Consider the following 22,587-nt stretch of genomic DNA (forward strand, 5'->3'; position numbering starts at 1 on the left):
CATCGCCACAAATGTTCTCTCTGCAGCGTGAGGGCGAAATCAACTCGCCAGTGCGCGAGAGCGGTGGAAAACTAGCGAGCGAACGAACGAACGAACATGAAGTCGGGATGGCTTGGACATGCACGCCGATCTAGCGGGATCTATTAATATGTGATGTTACCAGAGATAAAAACCATGTTGCAACAAGTATCTAAACTGAGCCAAAGCTTGTTAGACAATTAACCCTCGATCAAACATACCGCACCAACTAACAGTCGGAGTAGCAGCAGGTTGGGGTTTATACACAGGTAAGATTTGGACATTTCTTTAGGGTTCAGTTCCCGACTTAAAGTCTGAATATCTCATAGCGCCTCGGATCTTATTTGTTACCTCGGTTGTTTTTAAATTATATTCTAAAGCAAAATATATATTTTGCAGTGGCCCTATCTTTTTTCAACTCATTAATGAGGGCATCAGACAGTTTAGCGATCTTCAGGCGACAAACGCATCTATGGTACTTACATGTACATAGTGTCTTAGATCACATCATGAAGGGACAGGTGCTATAAATACACTAATAATGATGATAATAATGAGATCTATCTTCTACATTTTCTAATTGTCTACCACAAGTTTATTTAGTCATGTAGTTATAGAATCCTCGACATAGTTCACGACATACGTTACATCGGTCCAGGGACGGACCTATCCAAAACATAATCAATTCATTGGCAATTAAACAATTCTCGAATTTACAAGTCTCGATACATCTCAATTTACTAAGGCGGGATGGCTCGACAAATATCAATCATGTACTATATCGTACGAGATACTCCACCGCCGACTGTGATGATCGCAAAGATACGTCATTAGAATGGAAGTCCGAACAAGGAAAACGATGCCAGATCTCTTCTAAGATTCAATTGAAACAATTTTCACTAATTCATTGTATGGTCCATAGAAATATTGCCCAATTTACCTTAGATATCAATCCGAGAATATTCAGAGAAATCATTTGCCATTTTTTATATAGGCGGCTAATTGTTTTGATTGGAAGTAATTAAAAAAACAAACTAAAATGAACTAAGTTTTGAGTTGTCTGGCGTTTCATTTTACAATATTTTGTATTTTCTATTATGTCATAGATTAAATCATAAATGAAATATGTACGGCTTGTGGTATAGCCATGTCGAATCGGGTTATTGCCCAGGTATTTTGAATATACTCTTAAAAAGTACATTTCAATTTCCTGTCAGTGACATTCGAGTGTTTCGTTCAACGGATTTTCATTATCCGTGAAAACCGAACAATGTAACAAATGGATGAGTTCTTGAAAGAGAACCTGATTTCCTACTTCCCGAGTAATTATTGCTTTTTCCAATAGACTGAACATAAGAAATAATGCTGCTATTGTATATGCTATCTTTTAGTATGGTTCTGATTGCGGTGTTATCTTCAATTTATCTGTATAGATGTGCCTCGAGTTCAAGTAAGAATAGGAATTAAACTGTTTTGGACCATAGTGCAGACATTCATGAATTGAATAATGGAAGAGATTTTCTTCTGAAGAATTTTTGCTAGATTTTCTACTCTCAAACTTTCTCCGTAGTTTGATTCTCGTAATTAATACCGTGGACTATAAGCGAATAGTCCATGTTGATAAACAGACCTGTAGCATAACTTTCGGACGACATTTTGGAAAACATTTCGGCTATATTTTAACAGCCATTTTCAGGTACACGCAACTGATGTACAGTTTTCTTTTGGCGAAAGATTCTGACGTCTCCTAGAGATTATTCAAAACGTTTTTCCTAATTCCTGCTAATCAATCTAAAAAAGAAATAAATCCATAATTATTGGTCCAGGCTAGTCGTTTGCCAAGATTTATCTTCTTTATTGGAAATAAAAATCCAAGACCTAGTTGCAAGAGAGGTCGGTAAATTCTAAAACTGGTCTTAAGTTGATAAACTGACGATAGAATCAGTCTCACACTGTCCTAAGCCTTGTCAGTGAAATGGCCGCTTATCTAATATTCGACGTGTTTAGTTAAACGTTAGACGAGTAGTTTGTTGCGATGGCTCGGTCACGTCTATCCGCGCCTGATCGGTTCAGGTGTTCGGATATTATCGATGTGGCGTTGATATTTCGGTATACCTGAGAAATCCAGTTTACGCGTTGATATAACCGGCTTTCGGTATCGACGCGGACGCTATGTTGATAATAGAGGATCTCGGCACAATTTGGGAAATGATTGTCGTCTGGAAGCTCGGCGGCGCATTGTCTCCGGTCGATAAGGGATGTGGTCAGCGGTCTCAAGAGGCCGGAATGATCTCGAATGCGTTCTCAACAATCGATGATCGTCGATACTAACACGCAACTGGTTGGAGAAGAGGGTATCATGTGGCGACTATTTATTTCGGAGTACCCAAGAAAGTACCGTTTCCAAAGACTTATTCAAGTCAGCCATTACCGCATGGTATAGAGAGAATCGAGTCAATCGATCCCCAGAAAGCATAATCGAAACTCGGCTATTTAGCATCTTCGCACAATGTCCTACGAGTTTATGCTCCCGAAAATATGCTGTCCAGTAGTTAGTAGTAGCTAGTAATCTTATTTTAGATAGAAGTTGCTAGTAATCGTAATTTTTTGATTTAGGAAATCATTAAACGAGTACTTTTCTCATGTAGATGTTTTCAACCATAAATATAGGTCACATAGGCTAAGAACCAGAACCGAATTTCCAATTATGTACTTCGATTTGAAAAAAATTCCGTTGACTCGACCGCCGATCACACAACTATATCTGTGCTTCGATTTCCGATTTCAAAATCAAACCCCCTGTTTCGCTCCCGGCAGGTGGGGTGGGTCTGTAAGGGACACTCAACCGAAAAATCAAACGAAATTTACCAGCCAAATAGATAACGGGGACAATCCCTATTGTAAGATCAAAAACGATACCTCGTTTCTCCGCAGCGGCTCGGTCACTTTTGCGAACTACAATAAAATTTGTAATCAGTTCATTTCTAAATAGCTGCTGGGTCTGTTATGGTTAGACTGATGATGATTTCTGTTTAAGTTATGTACAGGGATAGAGTGGTGGACGGCCGGGTCAACTTATAAGCTCAGCGGAGGTAGAAACAAGGTATCGATTTCTTTTAGCCAAATAACCATAAAAAGATATAATCAATAATCACAACAATATTGATCTCATTATTTTTGAGATTTCTTTCGCATATCTCCATGTCCGGTGAAATGGCGCTTTGCAGTGGGAAATCCCCAGAGCGTAATCTCAAACTCAAGTGATTGAAAATCAGTTGTTTTGAAATATATTGAAAAATTCAAAATGCAGACTCAAATCCAAAAAAGGTCCTGAACCTCTGAAAATATTGGGAATACAGATTTTAAAGATACTAAGATATAAGGGACGAATATTTTGACGCGCGGTAAAATTATGCGGTCCTTGGTGTTATATCAATTGATGCGACCGCAAAGCAATAGAATCAACAACAAAAATCTACATTTAATTTCCTTTCGAATGATGTATGAATAACGTTTATCAAGCAAGGGACTACAGAGCCAATTGATATACAATCAAAATTGTTGTTTCAAGAGAGAAGTATCGCATCAATCGGGACCTCGAGGGACCGTCGCAATGTGGCGACTAGAAACTGAAAACTTCTTTATTGCCCATGTGAAGAATCTGCATTGATTTGAATGTCAACGCGTACAATTTAATGGACTCCACCCAGGGGTATAGGGATCCTGCCAATAACCACATGAACCTTGTTTGACGGCTTTGATCAACTCTTACCACAACCATTGTCCTAGAAGGGGGAAGTGGCCCTCTCTTGTGCCACAAAATGTGAATGGGGTTCCTGGGCAGACCGGGAATGGGAATGGAATTGTCCTTTATAGTTCGCTCCGTAACCAGTAACGATAAAAATCATGCATTACAAAACAAATCAATGAATGTCGGCGCTGACGTTGGCAAAACCACTTGCAAATCGCCGACACGGAAAGTTCATTAAACGAGCACAGGTAAGCGCGGTAAGACAACCCGACCTCGATCGATTTTGCAAGAGCTCTCTAATTGGTCTTCTCACCGCATTATACAACAAATATTGCCCTATCTCTACAGCCCTGGCCAAACCCTCAGAGTTAATGCATTACGTTTCAAAAACCGAGATCAGGTCAAGCTGAAAGGACCGTTAGCGTTTGAAATTGATTTAATGTATTTATGAATTATCTCTACACGAAGACTATTGAATAGTTATATTATTTAACCAATGGTTAGGACTTAGTTCATTTTCGATAAATTCAGAATCAAATCTAACTATCGCGCTTAAACTGTTGGTTATTGTAGTTGCTTACTAAATGCAGGGAAGCAATTCCCTCCTCGCTCACGAAGGAAAATTCTATTAATTCTTATTCTAAGTGACGTAATTTGCTGATATTTTTGTTGTTGTTGTTGTTGCTGTTGAAATTGGGCCTTGTCTTGAGCCTCATTGTCACCGTACCCGTGATAAATAAAATGTATGTTCAATCCGAATAATCATCAGCACTTGAATATCGTACTTTGCTTTCGATATTAATCATTTTCGTAGGCACATTTTCAAGAGCTTACTTTAAGTGGTCGTTGAATTATTGGAATTTACATCATTCTCACGCTATATGCCGCGTCGGTTTTTAAGAAATCGTTCTCGTGTCATGTCAGTGTGTATCAGCTTGTTTCATATATCGGTATACATGTTTAAAAGAAAAAGGTATAATTTTTTGATTGATTGATTTTATTTTCATGGAACATAATTTGATATAATTATTTATCTTACAAAATACCACAATGAACTATGGAGGACTCGTCCAGAGCCTGAAGGCTGTAGCTCTGGACAGAGCGGATGGATGATGACAATGATACAAATGTCAATATTATACAGCTTATCCATGGTATGCTATTTTCAAAACAACATACAACATACAATAGTAATACTACAATACCTATTATATAACATAAACAGACCATGATAGAATATTTGAGGGGGAGGGGATGAATATTCAATATATATTGATGAGCTGTTTTTTTTGTAGAGCCGGGTGAATGAATGAATTGGTGGAGATTTTCTAATTTTGTTATCGATTGTTTGCCAAATGACCGGAACTTTGTTCTGGAATTTTTGCCTGGAATTTTTAGAAGTCACTGGGAAACCCGGAGTTCCAGGTCAGAATACATTCCGTCGTGGGTAGAGTTGCACAGCATTCATACTTGAAATGGTAGCGGAATTTGTAATTATTTTTTCGTGGCTGGATGTACAATGCTTTCACAAACATACGTGACAGAACACAAAATCCCCAGAAAAACCAATCGATATTGTATTTGCTAAGCGAAACAAACTTGCGTTATGGACGATACATATCTCTGTAATAGTGTAAACATATTAATAGTAAACAGAAAAACTCATTTGGGGGATACTCGAGACGCGTATTCATAGTTGAATCCTCAGCTTAAGAAAACTCCCTTTGGTTGACACGAAAATCGTGACGTGAATGATAACAGGAAGATATTTATTCAGATGGACATCATGTATGTGTAATATATATGTAATACATCTATGTATAAATATTTAAATTACGTGCTTCGAACTTCAATGACTATTGATATACGTGACATGACCTCTGTGGTGACGGCTAATGAGAAAACATTGTAGTCTTGAATTTTTCATAAGTTTTTACGTTGCTTGTATTCAACGAAGTTTGCTCTAGTTGAGATGATAATGCGGCTTTATCTCAGTAAAGTAATCAACGTTGATCTTCTTGATTGAATTCATTCAGTCCGGAACCAAAATGTGTGATTAATCATATGTCAACATAACAATTAGGTCTACGCAGCAAAGGGGTTTTATGGAGACGGACATGCTTTCTTGAAGGGTCTGTAAAGATCACTATCCGCAAACGTGACAAGTCCATGTGGCGGTGTAGGGTTGCATCAGAATCGAGTTTAAGCGTCTAACGTCGAGTGGTCTGCCACACTCTATCAGCACTTGTACGCCGGGGCTACGGGCGTCAATACTAAACATCGATATTTTCTTTATGCTCGTCGAAACTGGCTACAAGAGAGTTTTATTAATATTAAAAACGGGCTGGTGGCTAATTTCATCACCGGTGCAGAGACTGACATACACGTACATACATATCATTCATTTCGTCGTTATAGCGATAGAAATCCATCGAGATATCTCCCGATAATTAGCGACGCTTTTCTCAAAGTGAAATTAGCAATGATCTTCTTTTACTTCGGTTTAGAACCACTTATATTACCATCTATGCCGACTTTCGATAAATGCCACACGGGGCTTAGACGGAAGGCTTTTAATAATGATAAGAAACAATTTTCATCTTAATGCACACATTGATAAAACCAATCCCGACCATTGTTCTCGACACTGGTGCAAAATGAAACCTTTGCTAAACTCTTAATGAAAATGTCAACTTTCAGTTTATAAACACAGTTTAGAGGTAATTGGTTTCCCAGGTCTTAATCTACCATTGGACTTGCAAGATGTGCATTTGCTTCACTTTCGGCATTGAATTATCGCCTTGTCTTTCGTTCCATTGAGCTCCATTTCACCCCTAATGTAAGGTCCGTTTTTGCAGTTTCAGAGTGGTACTTTAAGTACTTATATCACAAAGGACATTTAGTATCTTAACTAGTTAGGCTGTCTGTACATAGGCCTATGGCCTTCTTTGATGGTAAATAATGATAAGATATGATATGATATGACATGATGATATTGCCCGTTATGAACTTAAGAATTGATGTAACATGATCCACCAAATTGATATTGGATTAGTAATTATTTCATGCTCGTGGGCAGTTTATCCTAATTAGCTATTATAATTTATATACATTACCAAAAATCGCTCATAAATCTGTTGCATGCGTCTGACAATGTGCCTGCTTTAGATTTTCCAGGCGAACAAACTTCAAAACTTCACTTGTTCCACGGAAACGATCTGTGTATGACAAGTTGGTATGTCTTCAGTGCACTATCCGGTTGGTTTGATAAAGTAATTTTGCCCCACCTTCCCCTTTGTGAATATGTATATGTATCGGTGAAAGATAAGCAAAAGAATTCCGAGTATTAAATTTATGATTGCATTACTTTCGAAACCATTAAAGCGTGACTCACTATATATCATATATGTATATAATCGTATTCACGATTTGAATCACTTGAAGCAGCGCGTGCAGTCCGAGTGAGACAGTCCACAGACCGGAAGTACAAACTGTCACTTATTTCAAGTTGCATTAGTGACGCTTTTATCTTGTCAACACGAGTGTTTTTCAAAACCACTTCAAACTGGTTTCCGGTGACTGTGATACAAAGAATATAGATACATTTTTCGTAATATCGCTCGTTTGAATGTTCCGTTGAATTTTCTTCGATTTGCTTCTAGAATCGTTTAATGCACATGATTCGTACGAAATAAACCATTTTACAGTTGCTAGCCGCCATTTTGTTAGGGTACTTTTGTCCCGTATTGTTGGGTCATTTTTTTCTATTTTTTTAAAAGTATCCGTGATGCGTGTTGTATCATATTTCATCTGTCCATGGATGGATTTTGACAACTTCAGCAACATTCAAACCGCGTGAATTTTTAGTTTTCAGTTATGTAAAAATCATTTCTCAAATTTACAACAATGCGACATGAGAGCGATATAAAAATCGGTGGTCAGTTTTTGCCGCGCGCATAGAAATCAAGGGTACTGAACTTTGAAGTTCGTTGTTTTCAGAAATAATTTTCTAAAAAATCCAAGCATTTCAAGAACTGTGCGCATAAATGCCCCCTTTCAGGTGAACTTTGAAATTTTAAGATATCTTGCCTAGTTTTTTTCCTATGGCACTTTAACTGCAGCGCGTGTATTGCCATTCCGAGATTCGGCGCTGTTTTCTTTGCGTGTATTTCAGTATATGGGTGTTATTTTTTCATTTTTACTACACTTGTCTCTACGGAAAATGGTTTTAATTGTTGGTACGAGTATCAGGTTTTAATATTACGGCATTAATACTGTATTCCGTTCTCCGGCGCTAGTTCGTAATGGCTGTATTGGTAGCCGCTTTTACAGCAGGCAGAGGCTTACGTACATGCACCCAAGAAAACCCAAAATATCACTCTTTTGTTGTAAATGCAATCCACACACTTCTTGCGATTTTGTGATGGTAGATGTCACTTTTTACTTTTTATCACCTGTGTCTGACATTAGGACTTGATACTTGATATGTCACCACCAAAGCAAGATAACGTTTTCCTATATTTTCTTCCCAATCTAATCAATCTTGTGTGTACTTAATAGAAAGTATTCATAGAAAGTAGCTGAATATTTGCCCCAACCCATTTGTCCAGCTTTTTGACCACTTCTCAATCCATCTAATTTCAGTAGATTTTTATGTAAATTTATTGATAGACTACTGATTTAAATGGTCATCATACTCGATTTTGAGTGTTATATTTCTTTTCTTCTTCCATCTCAATATAGGCCCATATATTCTCTTCCCGCGCGCAACTTCGAATACGTGATCAAAATGCCGTTCAGTCTCGCTGCTAAAACTGGTAAAAAAATCCCTTAAACTCCAACATCTCTAATGTCTTCGATCTATTATATTGCATAAATGACGTAATATTAAAACCTGATACTCGTACCAACAATTAAAACCATTTTCCGTGGAGACAAGTGTAGTAAAAATGAAAAAATAACACCCATATACTGAAATACACGCAAAGAAAACAGCGCCGAATCTCGGAATGACAATACACGCGCTGCAGTTAAAGTGCCATAGGAAAAAAACTAGGCAAGATATCTTAAAATTTCAAAGTTCACCTGAAAGGGGGCATTTATGCGCACAGTTCTTGAAATGCTTGGATTTTTTAGAAAATTATTTCTGAAAATAACGAACTTCAAAGTTCAGTACCCTTGATTTCTATGCGCACGGCAAAAACTGACCACCGATTTTTATATCGCTCTCATGTCGCATTGTTGTAAATTTGAGAAATGATTTTTACATAACTGAAAACTAAAAATTCACGCGGTTTGAATGTTGCTGAAGTTGTCAAAATCCATCCATGGACAGATGAAATATGATACAACACGCATCACGGATAGTTTTTAAAAAATAGAAAAAAATGACCCAACAATACGGGACAAAAGTACCCTAACAAAATGGCGGTTAGCAACTGTAAAATGGTTTATTATCCGGAAAAGTCGAGAATTGCCTCGCGTTACTATACACTTTACCTTTAAGTGGTAAAGTGTATAGGTATAATGAGTATCTGTAATTCTATCGGACTAAACTGATAACACCTAGGCCCAGGGTCACGGTGTTCTTGGTAAGCAACTATAACACCAACCAAAAGGGTCCCATCTGTCCCGTGGCTCGCTTGCACTACACGCCAGAACATTTAGAATTAGGATTATCTGTAATTTTACGTTATCCCATATCGGCATTCAGTGTCACAGCGATTCTAGTTGAAATACACGCACGGCCTTTTGTTCAGGCGAAATATGTGCCTCGTAACGTATATGGGTCATGATTTGGAGAAAAAGAAAAACACACCAAGACTCGATTTTGGTCAGTGTCAACTTTTAATGAAACTACCTTTTATTAAAGCGATAGTTCTAGAATCACAATTTATTATCTACTGGAATCATATCTTGAAAAACTCGACAAATGTTCATAATTTTGATAGATCCCGAGAGAGAATCGACGAAACAACTTGAAACTTGAAGGTAGCAGAAACAGCTTCGTAACCCGGTTTACAATACGGCACCAAACTTGCTAAGAGCCATGGTTTCATCGGGTATTTCTAATAATCATACAAATCAGAAGTTCATTCGTTCTTCAAGTTAGGGCAGTACAAATTAAACGAGGCTGGTGACTGACAAAATCAAGTTTTTCGACTGACGATAGGTTATTCTATTATAGCAAAAGTCATCTAGGCCAAACTTCCCCTGTCCAAAATACATAACCTCATATCATAACCAATAATTTAAGGAACCAGGACTTTGTAAACTGCATTGAAGCCTTTGAACTGAATTACGAGGTTAAACCTACAAAATGACGTATAAAATCGTATAAACAGCAGTTAAGGCAAGAAAGCTAGTAACAAAATGGACTGTAACGTGTATAAAGAATTGCCCGTGTTTGCTACTATTATTCATAAATAGTAATGGCTTTTCTAGTGGAATCACCGGGTCATTGGATAACGCATTGGTCATTCACCCATCAAATGCCTATTCGCTTACGGCATTCTTGGATGCTTATTCAAAGCTCATTTCAGCGTTCCAGTCTTTGCACGAAGGGTCAGGTATATGAAAACGAAGATAAATCAGGGCTCCCAAGTTTCAAAACTACCCAACCGAGTTTAATGAAATTACCATTGAACGAAGTCGAAGAGAATATATTTTCGCATATATAAAGCACACGAATATCCGGCTTCACACAAATAAAACTTGCCAAAAACCTGCTTTTTAGACCCGGAGTGATAGGATTATGAATCCTTCGGGCAGTTAAGAAAATAAAGTGATTCAGATAAAAATTAAGCTTTATTCGTCAATCGGGTCTAAATCTGGAGACGCGTGAAGTTATGTTTTGATACTAAGGCTTTTAGCATACGGTTGATGACGTCATCAAGTTTACGACTGCATAAGCTCAAAAATGGCTTACGTTGTTGAGTGTTCCGCCCCATCACGAATACAGATCTCGCCAGCAATTATATGTATACACAAAATGAAGCTTAGGTGAGAAACTTCGTCTGAACATGAATCTTAAATTTCACTACAGTACAGTCTCTAAAATGGAAAATCGTATCACTTTGCGAAGGTTTCTGCGACCGTGTCCAGACAGGGACGATACACCAGACGAATGCTGGTTACTGAAATTAATACACGCGAGAAAACTTGCGCACGATTTCCCGAGGTAAATTAGCCTGTCGTGAAGAACTAATCGCCAGCGCAGCGTTTCAAAAACGGGGCGTTCAGCTCGTATCTGTTTCGCTGGGGGAAGCGATCGAATATCCTCACGATCGCTGACGCACGCGCTGTGCGAAATCAGAGATGCTTGAAGCTATGGAGTGAAATTGCAGTTTCTGTCTCGTGAATAAAATCGATATGAGAACAGACTTGAAATATTCGCCCGTTATGAAAAATCCTTTGACAAGGTTTATATTGCCTTTACCTAAAGCTCGGGCTTGTTTCGTAATGACTTTCATTCAAAAAAAAATTCAAGCTATTTTCACTGTTCATTTCGATCTTCGTGTATTCCAGATTACATTTAACATTTCATTTGTGCCTGGCTATTTAAAGCCCATTTCCTGCCAGTTTGTCTCGATAAGTAAATCCTGTGTTTGAAAAATCAACATTTGATTCGGCGCGACAAGAAACGACATGAAAGCGTTAACACGCAGAAGGTATTAAGATTTTTTCCTTGTGACATATCTTACAGCGAAATCTGTGTCGGTAAATGAACGATGTTGTTGCTCCTTCAATTCGCATGCCGCAATTATCTGTTTGGGGGGCAAACATGGCTCTTCTTAGCTTGGCAAGTTTCTGATAATGAAAATGGGGAAAAGAATAATATTGAATGATTTCTCCTGAATAATATTGACTATTCCTTGACCACGTCGATGTAGAAGCGAGGATTATGACGTCTATTGGGTCACCGGATATAGCGATATGTCCATTTGGTCACCAGAAGGAAAATGTCAAATTCATTTACATCAGTATCGGTACCCACGAATCATTGCTAACATTTTAGTTCTAAGTTAATCGTGAGTTCCAAGGTCATAATTCTATATTCATGTTAACCAAGGGCATTGAACATTGGCATTCGTGTCGGATTGTCAAGCATTCAACAAATCGGGAATGGTGTGCCTGAGCCCCTAGTTTGCATGCTTTCTATCTACATCGATCATCTTCAACATCGTATAGATATCATCAACATTATACATTGCTTATGACGGTTTATTTCTTTGTGAAAATATCCAGATATCAGCGCGTGTTGGACGTTTGAAATTTGAAGACCACTCTGGGAGATGGTCGTGTTTTTAATTGAAAGCGCGGCCCAAGAGTGAACGAACTAGGAATATGATGCACATAGAAATATGATGCGTTATATAAGGCTATGTAGTATATTATTTACTGTTATATTCTTCTTCTGAGAAACGTTTGAAGTTGAAGATGAAAGAGGGGCGCAGGTGCGCGGTGTATACCGTCATCGTCTAATTACTGCACGTCAAATCTAATACTTATAACCAACCAGAGACGTAACATGCCTAGAACATTTAGTCCACGTGACATCAATTTTTTTTATTCAGGAAAAATCTGTATTGTAAGAGGTTCTACCCAAGATGTGGTGACAGTGGAATGTTTATAATAATTCTTAGAAACGACAATTATTAGTTATGATAAAGCAAAGCGATCTCCCCACGCGCATACTGCTAACGTTAACATTCTTCGGCGTTCTCTAAATCTCGTTGTAAGCTGTTAAATCGTTCTTTATAAGTTTCCTTCGTTCTCACACTCGCCGATGAGCGCGTCATATACGCAGAACCCTTAACAAATCTATCATCAGCAAATGAAAACGAATGATCTCGGCTGTAACTATCAACGTCACTAATATTCTCATTTGATATTTGATCGCCAGTTCCGTTAATCTTTCAGATCACTCTTTTCGACGACGGATAACGAATATGCAACAATAACGGTGACAAAAATACCAGCAGAATTGCTGAACATATTTGACGGATCGATTGAAAAACGCAATACTGTGAAACCATTGAATTGAGCTTATCTGGGGTTTTTTTCGAGACGACAGAAACTCCAATTGTAATTATGATTACTAGAGACATTAATACACGACGTGGCATTTCGTTTTCCGCATAAGAATCGCAACCAGTTTCTCGATGAAAAAAAGCATATTCCCTAGATGACATTTGAACGCAATCAATTACCGACTGATTCAGGATCAGATGGCAGATCTACAAACACGAAAATTACTTTGAAAGTATGGATTTTTGAGCGGTTTTAAATCGGAAACATGACTCGTTTCCGTGGCTTTGATGTGGAAGCAACAAGTTAGCCATGGGTTTTATTGCTTGGACGACAAGTAAGTCTTCTAAATTTATAAAAATCGATTGCTCTTGTTCGCTCATCAAAAATGTTCCTGACATTTTCCATTTCAAAGAAGAAGCGGCAAAAATAGCTTCGACTGACGAATAATCGAGATGTTTTGTGCTTCTTATCGGATTCTTTTTTCAGTATTGCTTCTGGGACTTCACCTCGAGTGCTTCGAATGCCTCATTAATTGTTTGAAGGCGAAAGATACGTGTAGAATTGACCCAGACTGTCAGTATTGGTTTAATACGATGCCCACAGTTTGCGGAAACACAGGTGCGTTATCCATTGCACATGCTGCAATACGGTTTCTTGAATTACATTAGATGTACGATCGCACGAACTTTCTTTTTTCTTCGTCGAATAGCTATGCTCAGTTCCACAAAATAGGTTTTAATATGCAGTTATAGGTTATATTAAAAAGGTAATTGAGACCAAACTTTTAACAACTGGGAACAATTTCACAAAACAAGTATTCATTAAATTTAATTTAGTGGATTAAGAGGTAAAACCATTTTCGTAAAACGGGTCGGGATTCGATTTCCGAGGCAAAGTCCATATATTTACCTAAACGAATCAGAGGAAATCGAGTCTGATATGAAGGCCCGGTGAGAACTGTTTTTTGTTTGTTTTGTGAAACTGGTACGATGATGTACGTATGGCCAGAGCTGATTGTCAAACAAAACATGGCGTCATCTGCAAGACCTTTGGACTTATGGAGGACTTAGTTCTCAACATAACTTAACTCATTTTTGTAGATCGGCTTCATTGTGCCGCCCAGGACATGAGTCACTGTCGGTCGGTGCTGAAGAATCTGCAAACTATACCGATATTGAGGACGTGCGACTGCCCGATAGAGATGGAAACGTATCGGCAATGTGAACAACTCAGAGATAGAATCTTCCATCACCCGTGCTCAGAACTCGGATCTGGTTTGTACCTAAGTTAACTATAAAAAATTTCTGAAATTCCCGTAGAGATTACCAATAACTAATACATGCCTTTCTTCTGTCGTTTCATCAAAGGTTTCTACGAAAAATAAGTAGATGTTACTTTCTTTAGAGACGCCACGGCGTTCTCTAATATTGGCCTTTAGAAAATTTATGAACTGCTTTAACGACTTACGTCATCATCAATTTTGCACGGTGAAGTCAAATTAAATCATATATGTTCCCTTATATCCCATAAGAAAGACTCAAACCTCAAAATACCCACGCCTACAAGTTGAATCTAATTCTTACGGACCTAGCAACCCGCAGATGTAGGCCATTGGTGACCACAATTATATCTATCAACTAATCTCCGAGCTTCGCACCACGTAAACACAACAATAACAACAAAAGACAGAAAGAACTGTGACCAGCTTAGAGCCTCTGAGAGGATTACAGCGTTTCTGAAGAGCCACGCTTTTTTTCTCTCTCGAAAATAATCGGCTTGCGGCGGTCACATCATTTCATCATCATAATATCTTTTTTTCCTCACCGCACACAGCATAGATACACAAATATAATTACGGCGTGTTGTCCCTTCGCCCTTAACTGATTGCATCGACGACCTTTCAATTCATGTATTGTTGTTTGAACCGGGCAACTTGTTGATATCAGAAGGCAGACATCTTATTTCCAGGAGGAGTCTGTAGAGAATCATCAAGGTTTTCACACGTCCGCCGATTCTACCGAGCAATAATCGCACTTTCATTTTACTACATCTTTTACGACATTTTTTGGCCTCCTTAAGTTTTTGGTGTGGTTGACGTTTAGTTATTTTCCTGACTGCACCAAAACGACGCCTAAAAATGTTTGTAAATAGCCGCTCTCAGTCAACATTTAAGATTTTTTTAGTTTGATTACTTGAAAAGAATTGATATTTGAAAAGAACCGATCTTAACCTTTTTAGATCAATATTTCGTCCTGTCAACTATGTATTTTCTTCGACCATAATCTAAGTAGATTTTTCTTTTTCTTGGTGATATTGCAGGTAACGGTTATTCCTATTCATCGAGCGACCACGATGAATTCGAGGTACACTACGATATGGGCGACGATTGGCGCGACATGTCAAACAAACGCGTTAAAGGTCCGAGCTGTAACGCGCTTAGAGACGAGTGTATGCACGACGCTCTGTGCGAAACACGACTTAAACAGTTCCGAAAATCGTGCAAAGTCCGGCGAGGAAAATGTCAAGCGGAAACAAGGTGAAATATAGAAGCAGCGTGTAATACATCTTCACCCGTCAAGGGATTCGAACCCACTAAACTAAAGCCGTTCCCCGAATTGGTGAATGCGAGTTCGGGGAGCGATAACGGACCTCCGGCAAGATGGACACGTTAGGGAACCAGCAATGTTGGGGAGGGAGGGTAGTGATATTGAGGCATCTTTCCGTGGAGATGCAACGCTGAAAGCGTCTACTCCTTCCCATACCATCAGCGGTCATGGTTTTTTTTCAGGTCTAACTCAGAATACACATTTTGAAAATTAATTTTAACGGAGAAACTAATTTAGCAATTTATTTTGACGAATGATTCGGAATATACCCGATTTTCTATGCACGCATATATCGCTAGGACACTCCAATGATTAATAACATGATATTTAAGCAAGCAGCATCTCAGCCACCGTGTGAAAATGCGGTAATACCATTTTTACGAAGCAAACATGGCTTTTTACGGGCAGTTGCTATTTGCGATCGTTTTCATAAACGATTTATGTCGATTTTGCGTCAACGTCCGTAAACATGGCGACGATCTCGACTGAATCGCGGGATAAAGTTAAAGCAATGCGGAAAGGAAGATTGCGTTCGTCTCTGTTGCTGGATCGATTTAAATGATCAAGTGTTCGAAAGACGCAAATACGCAAAATCGGTGTTCGTAAAAAACGTCTCGGTGAACCTACTTATACTTATCTGACGTTGTATCTTGGAAACTGAATAACAACGTCACTTTAACTACCTATTCTATTATAGGGAAGAATGTATCCAGGCGTACGAAAATCTCCGATACTTCGGATTGTTCCAGTGCTCGTGTGAAAACCATATCGGATTGGAGCGAGAAAAATGCCACGCACTACGGCGACGTTTACAGAAAAACATGTGCCTAGGTAAATATTTTTAAAAAACTATTCTACAAATTTATAAAGAGATTGATTTAGAATTGAAAAATGAAAAAAATTCTCAAATCGCATTTCTTAAATCCAGAATTCTGATTAGCAATAGTTGTATGTTACATCAATTCAAGCAGTTGAGCTACTTAGCTTTGCATTGGTATCAACGTGTACAACTAATATTATGGACCATAGCATAACTTCTGTTTTTTTGTCCGAAATCTACCAATTTTCTATGCACTATCGAAAGATATCGAATCTATTTTCAATCAGTTCATTTCAGATTTTATTCGCTCCATATCTTCACAAACTATTTGAGCACCGATGATTATTGGTACATTCTATTTCAAATACATTTTTCAAATACGAAAGATATTTCCTATTTCATTATGTGCAGTTGTTGCTAACAAGGTCGCAAAGGTTGGCCGAGAGAATAATGTGATACCACAAAAACCGGGAGCAGTAGAAGCGGTTATTGATACTGCTGCTGAGGATGAAGATGGTATTTTGAGTAAACAATTGATGGATGAGCCGGACGATGATGAACTGGGTTGTAGGTATCTCGTATATTCTTATATTTTTATATTCTTCTCAAATCTTTTTAACGGTTCAAACTTTTTATTTTCTCAGTTACCGATTGCCGAGAAGCCAGTGAACAGTGCAATAGCTACTTCTTCTGTCGACGTAAACTAACGGCTTTAATCTCCAATTGCGAGGGTACAAGTTCAAAACCGTGCAATAGAAAGGCATGCCTGTCGGCTATGTCGGCCTTCTACCATAACGTCGCCTTACGAAATGCGCATGCAATCGCATTCTGTGGTTGCATCGAGGGTGATGCGAAATGTGAATCGTTGCGCCAGTCACTTCACCCGCAATGTTCGACTGCCGACGTGCCTACGCCTAGCTGCCAAAAGGTGGTGCAAACTTGTCAAGAAGATACTGGATGCAGGTAAGTGACGTTAAACTGTTTAAATATTGAATATTTTCTGGTTAATTCATTTCAAAAGTTAGTACGGGTGGATATCATATAAATTGTTTTAGTACGAAGACCTTGTTTTAGCTCTAAAAGGAATCTATTGTACCAAAAATACATAAAGACTCTCTAAACATGTCCTCTTTATGTATTTTTGATTGTACGTGTAGGAAACGTTGGCAGAACTATAAACATTACTGCGGCAGTCAGCCGGGTACTGGACTCTGCGTGCACGGTACTCAACTGTGCAGAGATGCGGTGGTTGGGATATCGGGCACAGCGTTGAGTCTCAACTGTACTTGCTCCAACACGAACCCGGAACACGCCCTGAACAAATGGTGCTTAGATCATCTAGACAACATTAACAATAACAAGTGCCGAGGTAAATCAATTTGGCGCTGCTTTTATAGACATTATACCGAATCATTCTTTTCCTCATTCGTTCCTTTTCCCGTTTTTATAATGGCTTCGCACGCATTGTATCTATATATTCCAGAGAGAGCTCTGAAAGAGATTATGACACGTAAAAGACTCCAACTGGTAGTACTTGGAGAAAGACAGTACGCAATCCCTCCACCGTATATCAGTATATCTGCAGGTTTGTCTTTGTCGGTCTCGTGTTTTCTCTAACACTTCTAAAATAAAGCAATCATTGTATAAGCAGCATATTGAATCCATGCGTTATTGTTAGATGACAAAATAATGCCATTACAACGATGGAACTTGTAATGAGTAAAATCTTAATGGCAGGACAAGCTCGATATAGTGTATTTTGTTGGCTAAAGGTGGCGATTCCATCCATCCTCACAAACTTTGGAATGTGTCCTTTTCATCACATGCGCATGCATTGATTCGATATTTTTGTTTGCAGAGGTCTGTTCATCGTTGTGGAACGCCACTGACGATGAAAAACATATGGTTCGGGTAAGTACCACCACAAAGGGAGATTTCATCGACTGTAGCTGATTTGTTAGCGGTCAAATTCCTATCTAAAGGATTTGTTATATTCTTTAAGGTTTATAGTAATGGAACGGGTAGTGATTGTTCGAGTCTTTGTAACTGTCTTCCCGATGAGAAAATGGTCTGTAGATATTTACCTTGTCCGCCGCCTGAACATTGTCGCGAAGGCAAAGTCGTTTACGGTAAGAATTTATCATTACCCTCTTATTCATTATATTCATTATATAGCTTTTTTGAATATAACGAATATGACGAATAAAATGGCTTATTAAGTTAAGGTAGAGTAAAAGGATTGCAACAATAATTAATTTTGGCGAAATGATGTCTTGGAAATGCTGAGTTAGTGGTAAATTTTTGTTTATAGAGACTAAACCACAGTCGTGTGGTTACCAACTACAAAATGAAATGCGCTGTACTGGAGATAACCATAGATAACGGACATATCTTACAGAAAAATATTTCTAATCACTATTCTCACTTATACAGGGCATGGGTCGGTTTTTAGTTCGGACGATCGAGGAACATGTCACTGTGATAGAGGGGAAATCATCTGTGCCAAAGGATATCTAACGATAGGACAAAGTCGCGGTAAGATCTATCCTCTACGCAAGAGCTGTGTGAGAGTTTTAGCCTCATCTCTGACTCGACTAACGAAACGAAGTATTTATCGGTTGTAGGTCTATTTTTGTACATCGGATATAGCCAGAATGATAAATTGATTATGGAGACGTACGGCGTGCCGTTTGACTACGAACTTCTCGCTCGACGTTTAGTTCATCATCTCAACCTGAACCACGAACATCTGGTTAGTTTGAGATTGAACCAAATACACCGGTGGCCAAATGAATCACATCTCACTTCTACTTTGCCTGGTCTGGGGCTGGAAGTTAACAAGATCATTCTGTTTTACAGGGTTGTGGTTTGAGAATGATATCTGCGTATCCCGGGAATTTTATCTTCAAGGTATTATCTTCTAAAACGCGAATCAGACAAATTGTTCCCAAGGTAAGATGACTTATGAAAGTAGACTCTATATTTGATCCTAAATACGAAAAAGCGCTGTGGCCTTTGAGGCCAAAGGTCGAAGGGTCGAAAAAATAAGGATAGAAATATTTCTAAAAGAGAGAAATAATTCAATATCTTTGAAAATGTATTAAGTATCAATTTCAAGAAGTGAGGAGTGAAATGGGGAATGACTTATTAAAAATATACAATTCTTAGATTACATCAAATTTATGTCTATAGTATCTAAAATAAGTTTTGAAAATGGGGAGTAACTAATTATTGTTTTACGTTACTTTGTCTATATTTGTAATAACATATTTTTGATTTTGTGTTAATTCGTTTTCTTTTTAAAATTCAAAATCGAACATTTTAGCAGCAGTTGTATCCTTTATCCTTTGGAAAAAGCTTACATCATTATTTTCTGAATATTCTTTCAATTTATTAACGTATCTTTTAAATTATTTCAAATCATTCTACATTCCATCGTAAATTGATTTTGTGGGACTTCGTTGGGAAGGAAAGGGTCCGGACCCAGAGATCATTCCCCAAAAAGCCACCCATGACATGTGCTGCTCTTGTAGAACTATTCTCTGACTTACAGGATCTATAGTCGCACATCGTTTCTTAGGCCGGTTTTTTTTTTATCTTAAAATAGGGATTGTCCTCGTTATTTATTTATTTGGTTGGTAAATTTCGTTTGATTTTTCGATTGAGTGTCCCTTACAGACCAACAACACCTGCCGGGAGCGAAACAGGGGGTTTGATTTTGAAATCAGAAATCGAAGTGCAGACATAGTTGTGTGATCGGCGGTCGAGTTAACAGAATTTTTTTTAAACGGAGTACATAATTGGAAATTCGGTTCCGGTTCATGCAAACAATCTTCCATTCAGTCTGAACCGTCAAGCGAGTGATTGGGATGAATTTTTCTGGCTGCCTAATTCAGTACATTGAGATTCTGGAAAATAGCTAAGGTTGAGCCGCTTTTAACGCATGTACATTATTTCTACAGGAATGTATATTTCCGGCGATGATGCTGTGCCACCTGATCAACTCAAACGACGTGACCTTGACAACGGATCCGCTTCTATCGACTCTGAGAGCGGCAGCCGTTGACGTGTTGAGGAATATGCAAAACAGCGACCCTAATAGCGTGCTAACCGGACAAGTCGTTCACAACAGTGCCAGTACAGAATTTTCGAGTTTCCGAACTAGTATTATCGTTGTTTTGTTGTGTTCTTTCTACGCGGCGATTTTTGAGAGGCCCCCACCGATCTATCCATCGTATGAAAACCGGTGACAGAATTTTAGCCAATCGCATCCGGTGTATTCTGTTATGTTTCCTCGAACAGCAGAAAAGTGACGAGAATAATCATTCCGGAAAGTCGTATAACAGTTTCTACGGTTATCGGTGGCATTTGAAAATGTTGATGATAAGCAAATGGCGATTTTGTGGCAAAATCTCAAAACGATCATCGTTGAACAAAACGAACGTTTATCCGTCGTTGTTAGAGTTGGGTCGAATAATGGGACCGGACCAGCTGTGATTTATATATTGTTTTTAAAAATGTGCAAGCGGCGCGTGATGGATGAAGATTTAAAATATATACAGAAAGCTGCGTTCGATTCGATGCACTTTGGACGATTAGATTCGTTCACCGATTTAAATGATAATCGGTTTGATGATATACAATTCAATCAAATAAAATCTTTTAACAAAATATCCGACTACTGGGTATAGTCTACTGTATTAACAATGTGTTATATATCGTTATTTTGTTACTTCAAATATAATGAACTATCTACGATAATGGACGTAATTATTAACAATAATCAACTGTGATTTTGCTAAAAAGTAACTCTTCCATGTTTGTTGGAGATGATCTGCCATAAATACATGTATACATGTCTATATGTCTTGGATATGATATCATTAGTCTTCTGTTATAAATCATTAACGTGTTAATAAAAGAGACGTTTTTACATTTACCAATTGGATATTTCTCATTCAAACGTTATGTTCAGCTCATTTGGTTTATTGTGGGCTATCGAATTCACTTTTCATTTGTTGTCCATCTGTCTGCGAAGGCAGCAGAAAGCAGAAAACCCTAGTAATGGCTACGAGCAGCAATAACGTGTTTTCGGTAAAACTTCACCTCTTAAATTCGAACTGATTCCATACATCTTTAGCTCAAACAGCTAAAATGGCGCCTGGAAACTGTGAAAAGGCTTATTTGACGATGCCTGGAAATCGGTTGTGTACGTTGCCTGTGGTGCGTAAGACACACTCGTCCATATGAATGCGTTCGCTGAAAGAAATAGTTCCTGGAGGCCCACATGCATTATTTTCTACATGAACTCGATAATAGATTTTCTCCTCCTTGAGAACTGCTGTACAGATTTTTTTTTTCTGAGAAGGATGAAAACAGCTGCATCTTTTGTGAAAGTAATACAGATTCACACAAATACAAAATCGATCACTAAAATACGCGTATCTAATAGTATAAAAGCTTAGTTACAACAATAGTAAGACGAATACAATTGTGCTGCTTTATAAATACTGCTATATGAATGAATGATGAATGGGACCAACATTTTAGCCCTAATCTGCAGCGTGCTCGTGTTCTGGTATTTAGTTCTGTATCTTCATATCAACGACAGGCAACCGTCGGCGATGTTCTTCTTTGCCCGATTATTTGTAGACGGTCAAAACGATTCCGCTTTAACTACCGACCTCGACAAAACTAAAGGCAATACGACGAATATTTCAGTAATTGGTGATGATAATAGCTCTAGGATAAATAGCGCTGCTGTTGAAGTAGATGAACTAACGAAGGATCTTAATATTCTAATGAAAAAACTTTATACCTATGGTATAAGGGGACAGGCACTAGCCTGGTTTGAAAATTATTTAAATAATAGGGAAATGTATGTAAAATTTGACAATACAGAATCTATTGTCTACCCACTTAATTACGGAATTCCGCAAGGCTCTGTACTAGGACCTCTTTTGTTTTTAATTTATACCAACGATATGTATCTCTGTTTGAAAAAGTGTAAACCAATTTTATTTGCGGATGACACTGATATATTCGTCACTGGTAAATCACTCACTAAATTATTTAAGACCTTACACATGATTTGAAAACTCTATATAGTTGGTTCTCTGCAAACAATCTTACATTAAACCTAGGTAAAACTAAACTCGTCCTCTTTAAGCCTAAAAATGCTTAAAAAGCAGCCCATCAAAACTTTATGAAAATAAATGATTACCAGATCAACTTATCACACTCAGTTACCTTTCTTGGTCTTGAAATTGATGAGCATTTAAATTTTAACGCGCATGTAAACTCAATTTGCAAAAAAATAGCTAAACAAATTTATTTGATGAATTCTCTTAAACATTTTG

The 22,587-nt window shown here is 38.1% G+C and overlaps 1 protein-coding gene and 2 long non-coding RNA genes across 4 annotated transcripts; 2 read left to right on the top strand and 1 right to left on the bottom strand.

Annotated features, from left to right (window-relative positions):
* Nucleotides 1-5,511: 5,511 nt before the first annotated feature.
* On the bottom strand, nt 5,512-7,007 carry LOC141913191 (uncharacterized). 2 transcript variants are annotated; one of them, XR_012620236.1, is made up of 3 exons: nt 6,886-7,007; nt 6,160-6,339; nt 5,512-6,076 (listed from the first exon to the last, which is right to left on the bottom strand). It is a non-coding gene; the product is annotated as an uncharacterized LOC141913191 (long non-coding RNA). The 2 variants fall into 2 exon arrangements; XR_012620237.1 differs by having other exon boundaries at nt 5,512-6,080.
* Nucleotides 7,008-13,115: 6,108 nt separating this feature from the next.
* LOC141913192 (uncharacterized) lies at nt 13,116-14,006 on the top strand. Its single transcript, XR_012620238.1, has 3 exons — nt 13,116-13,136; nt 13,289-13,420; nt 13,903-14,006. It is a non-coding gene; the product is annotated as an uncharacterized LOC141913192 (long non-coding RNA).
* Nucleotides 14,004-20,910, top strand: LOC141912985 (uncharacterized). Its single transcript, XM_074804424.1, has 13 exons — nt 14,004-14,076; nt 15,122-15,338; nt 16,106-16,239; nt 16,640-16,795; nt 16,873-17,191; nt 17,386-17,597; nt 17,712-17,813; nt 18,087-18,139; nt 18,231-18,357; nt 18,662-18,763; nt 18,853-18,980; nt 19,088-19,180; nt 20,191-20,910. Exons 1-13 carry the CDS (start codon nt 14,004-14,006, stop codon nt 20,476-20,478), a joined length of 2,004 nt encoding a protein of 667 aa, XP_074660525.1. The 3' UTR covers nt 20,479-20,910.
* Nucleotides 20,911-22,587: the final 1,677 nt, after the last annotated feature.

Source organism: Tubulanus polymorphus, chromosome 11 (genome assembly GCF_964204645.1).
Source record: "Tubulanus polymorphus chromosome 11, tnTubPoly1.2, whole genome shotgun sequence".
Taxonomy (NCBI): Eukaryota; Metazoa; Nemertea; class Palaeonemertea; order Tubulaniformes; family Tubulanidae; genus Tubulanus; species Tubulanus polymorphus.

Coding starts and splice junctions, on each gene's coding strand:
- LOC141912985 (XM_074804424.1), top strand. CDS start 14,004: ATGGAAACGTATCGGCAATGTGAACAACTCAGAGATAGAATCTTCCAT. Junction 16,796..16,872: donor GGACGATGATGAACTGGGTT/GTAGGTATCTCG, acceptor TTATTTTCTCAG/TTACCGATTGCCGAGAAGCC. Junction 18,981..19,087: donor ACCTGAACCACGAACATCTG/GTTAGTTTGAGA, acceptor TCTGTTTTACAG/GGTTGTGGTTTGAGAATGAT.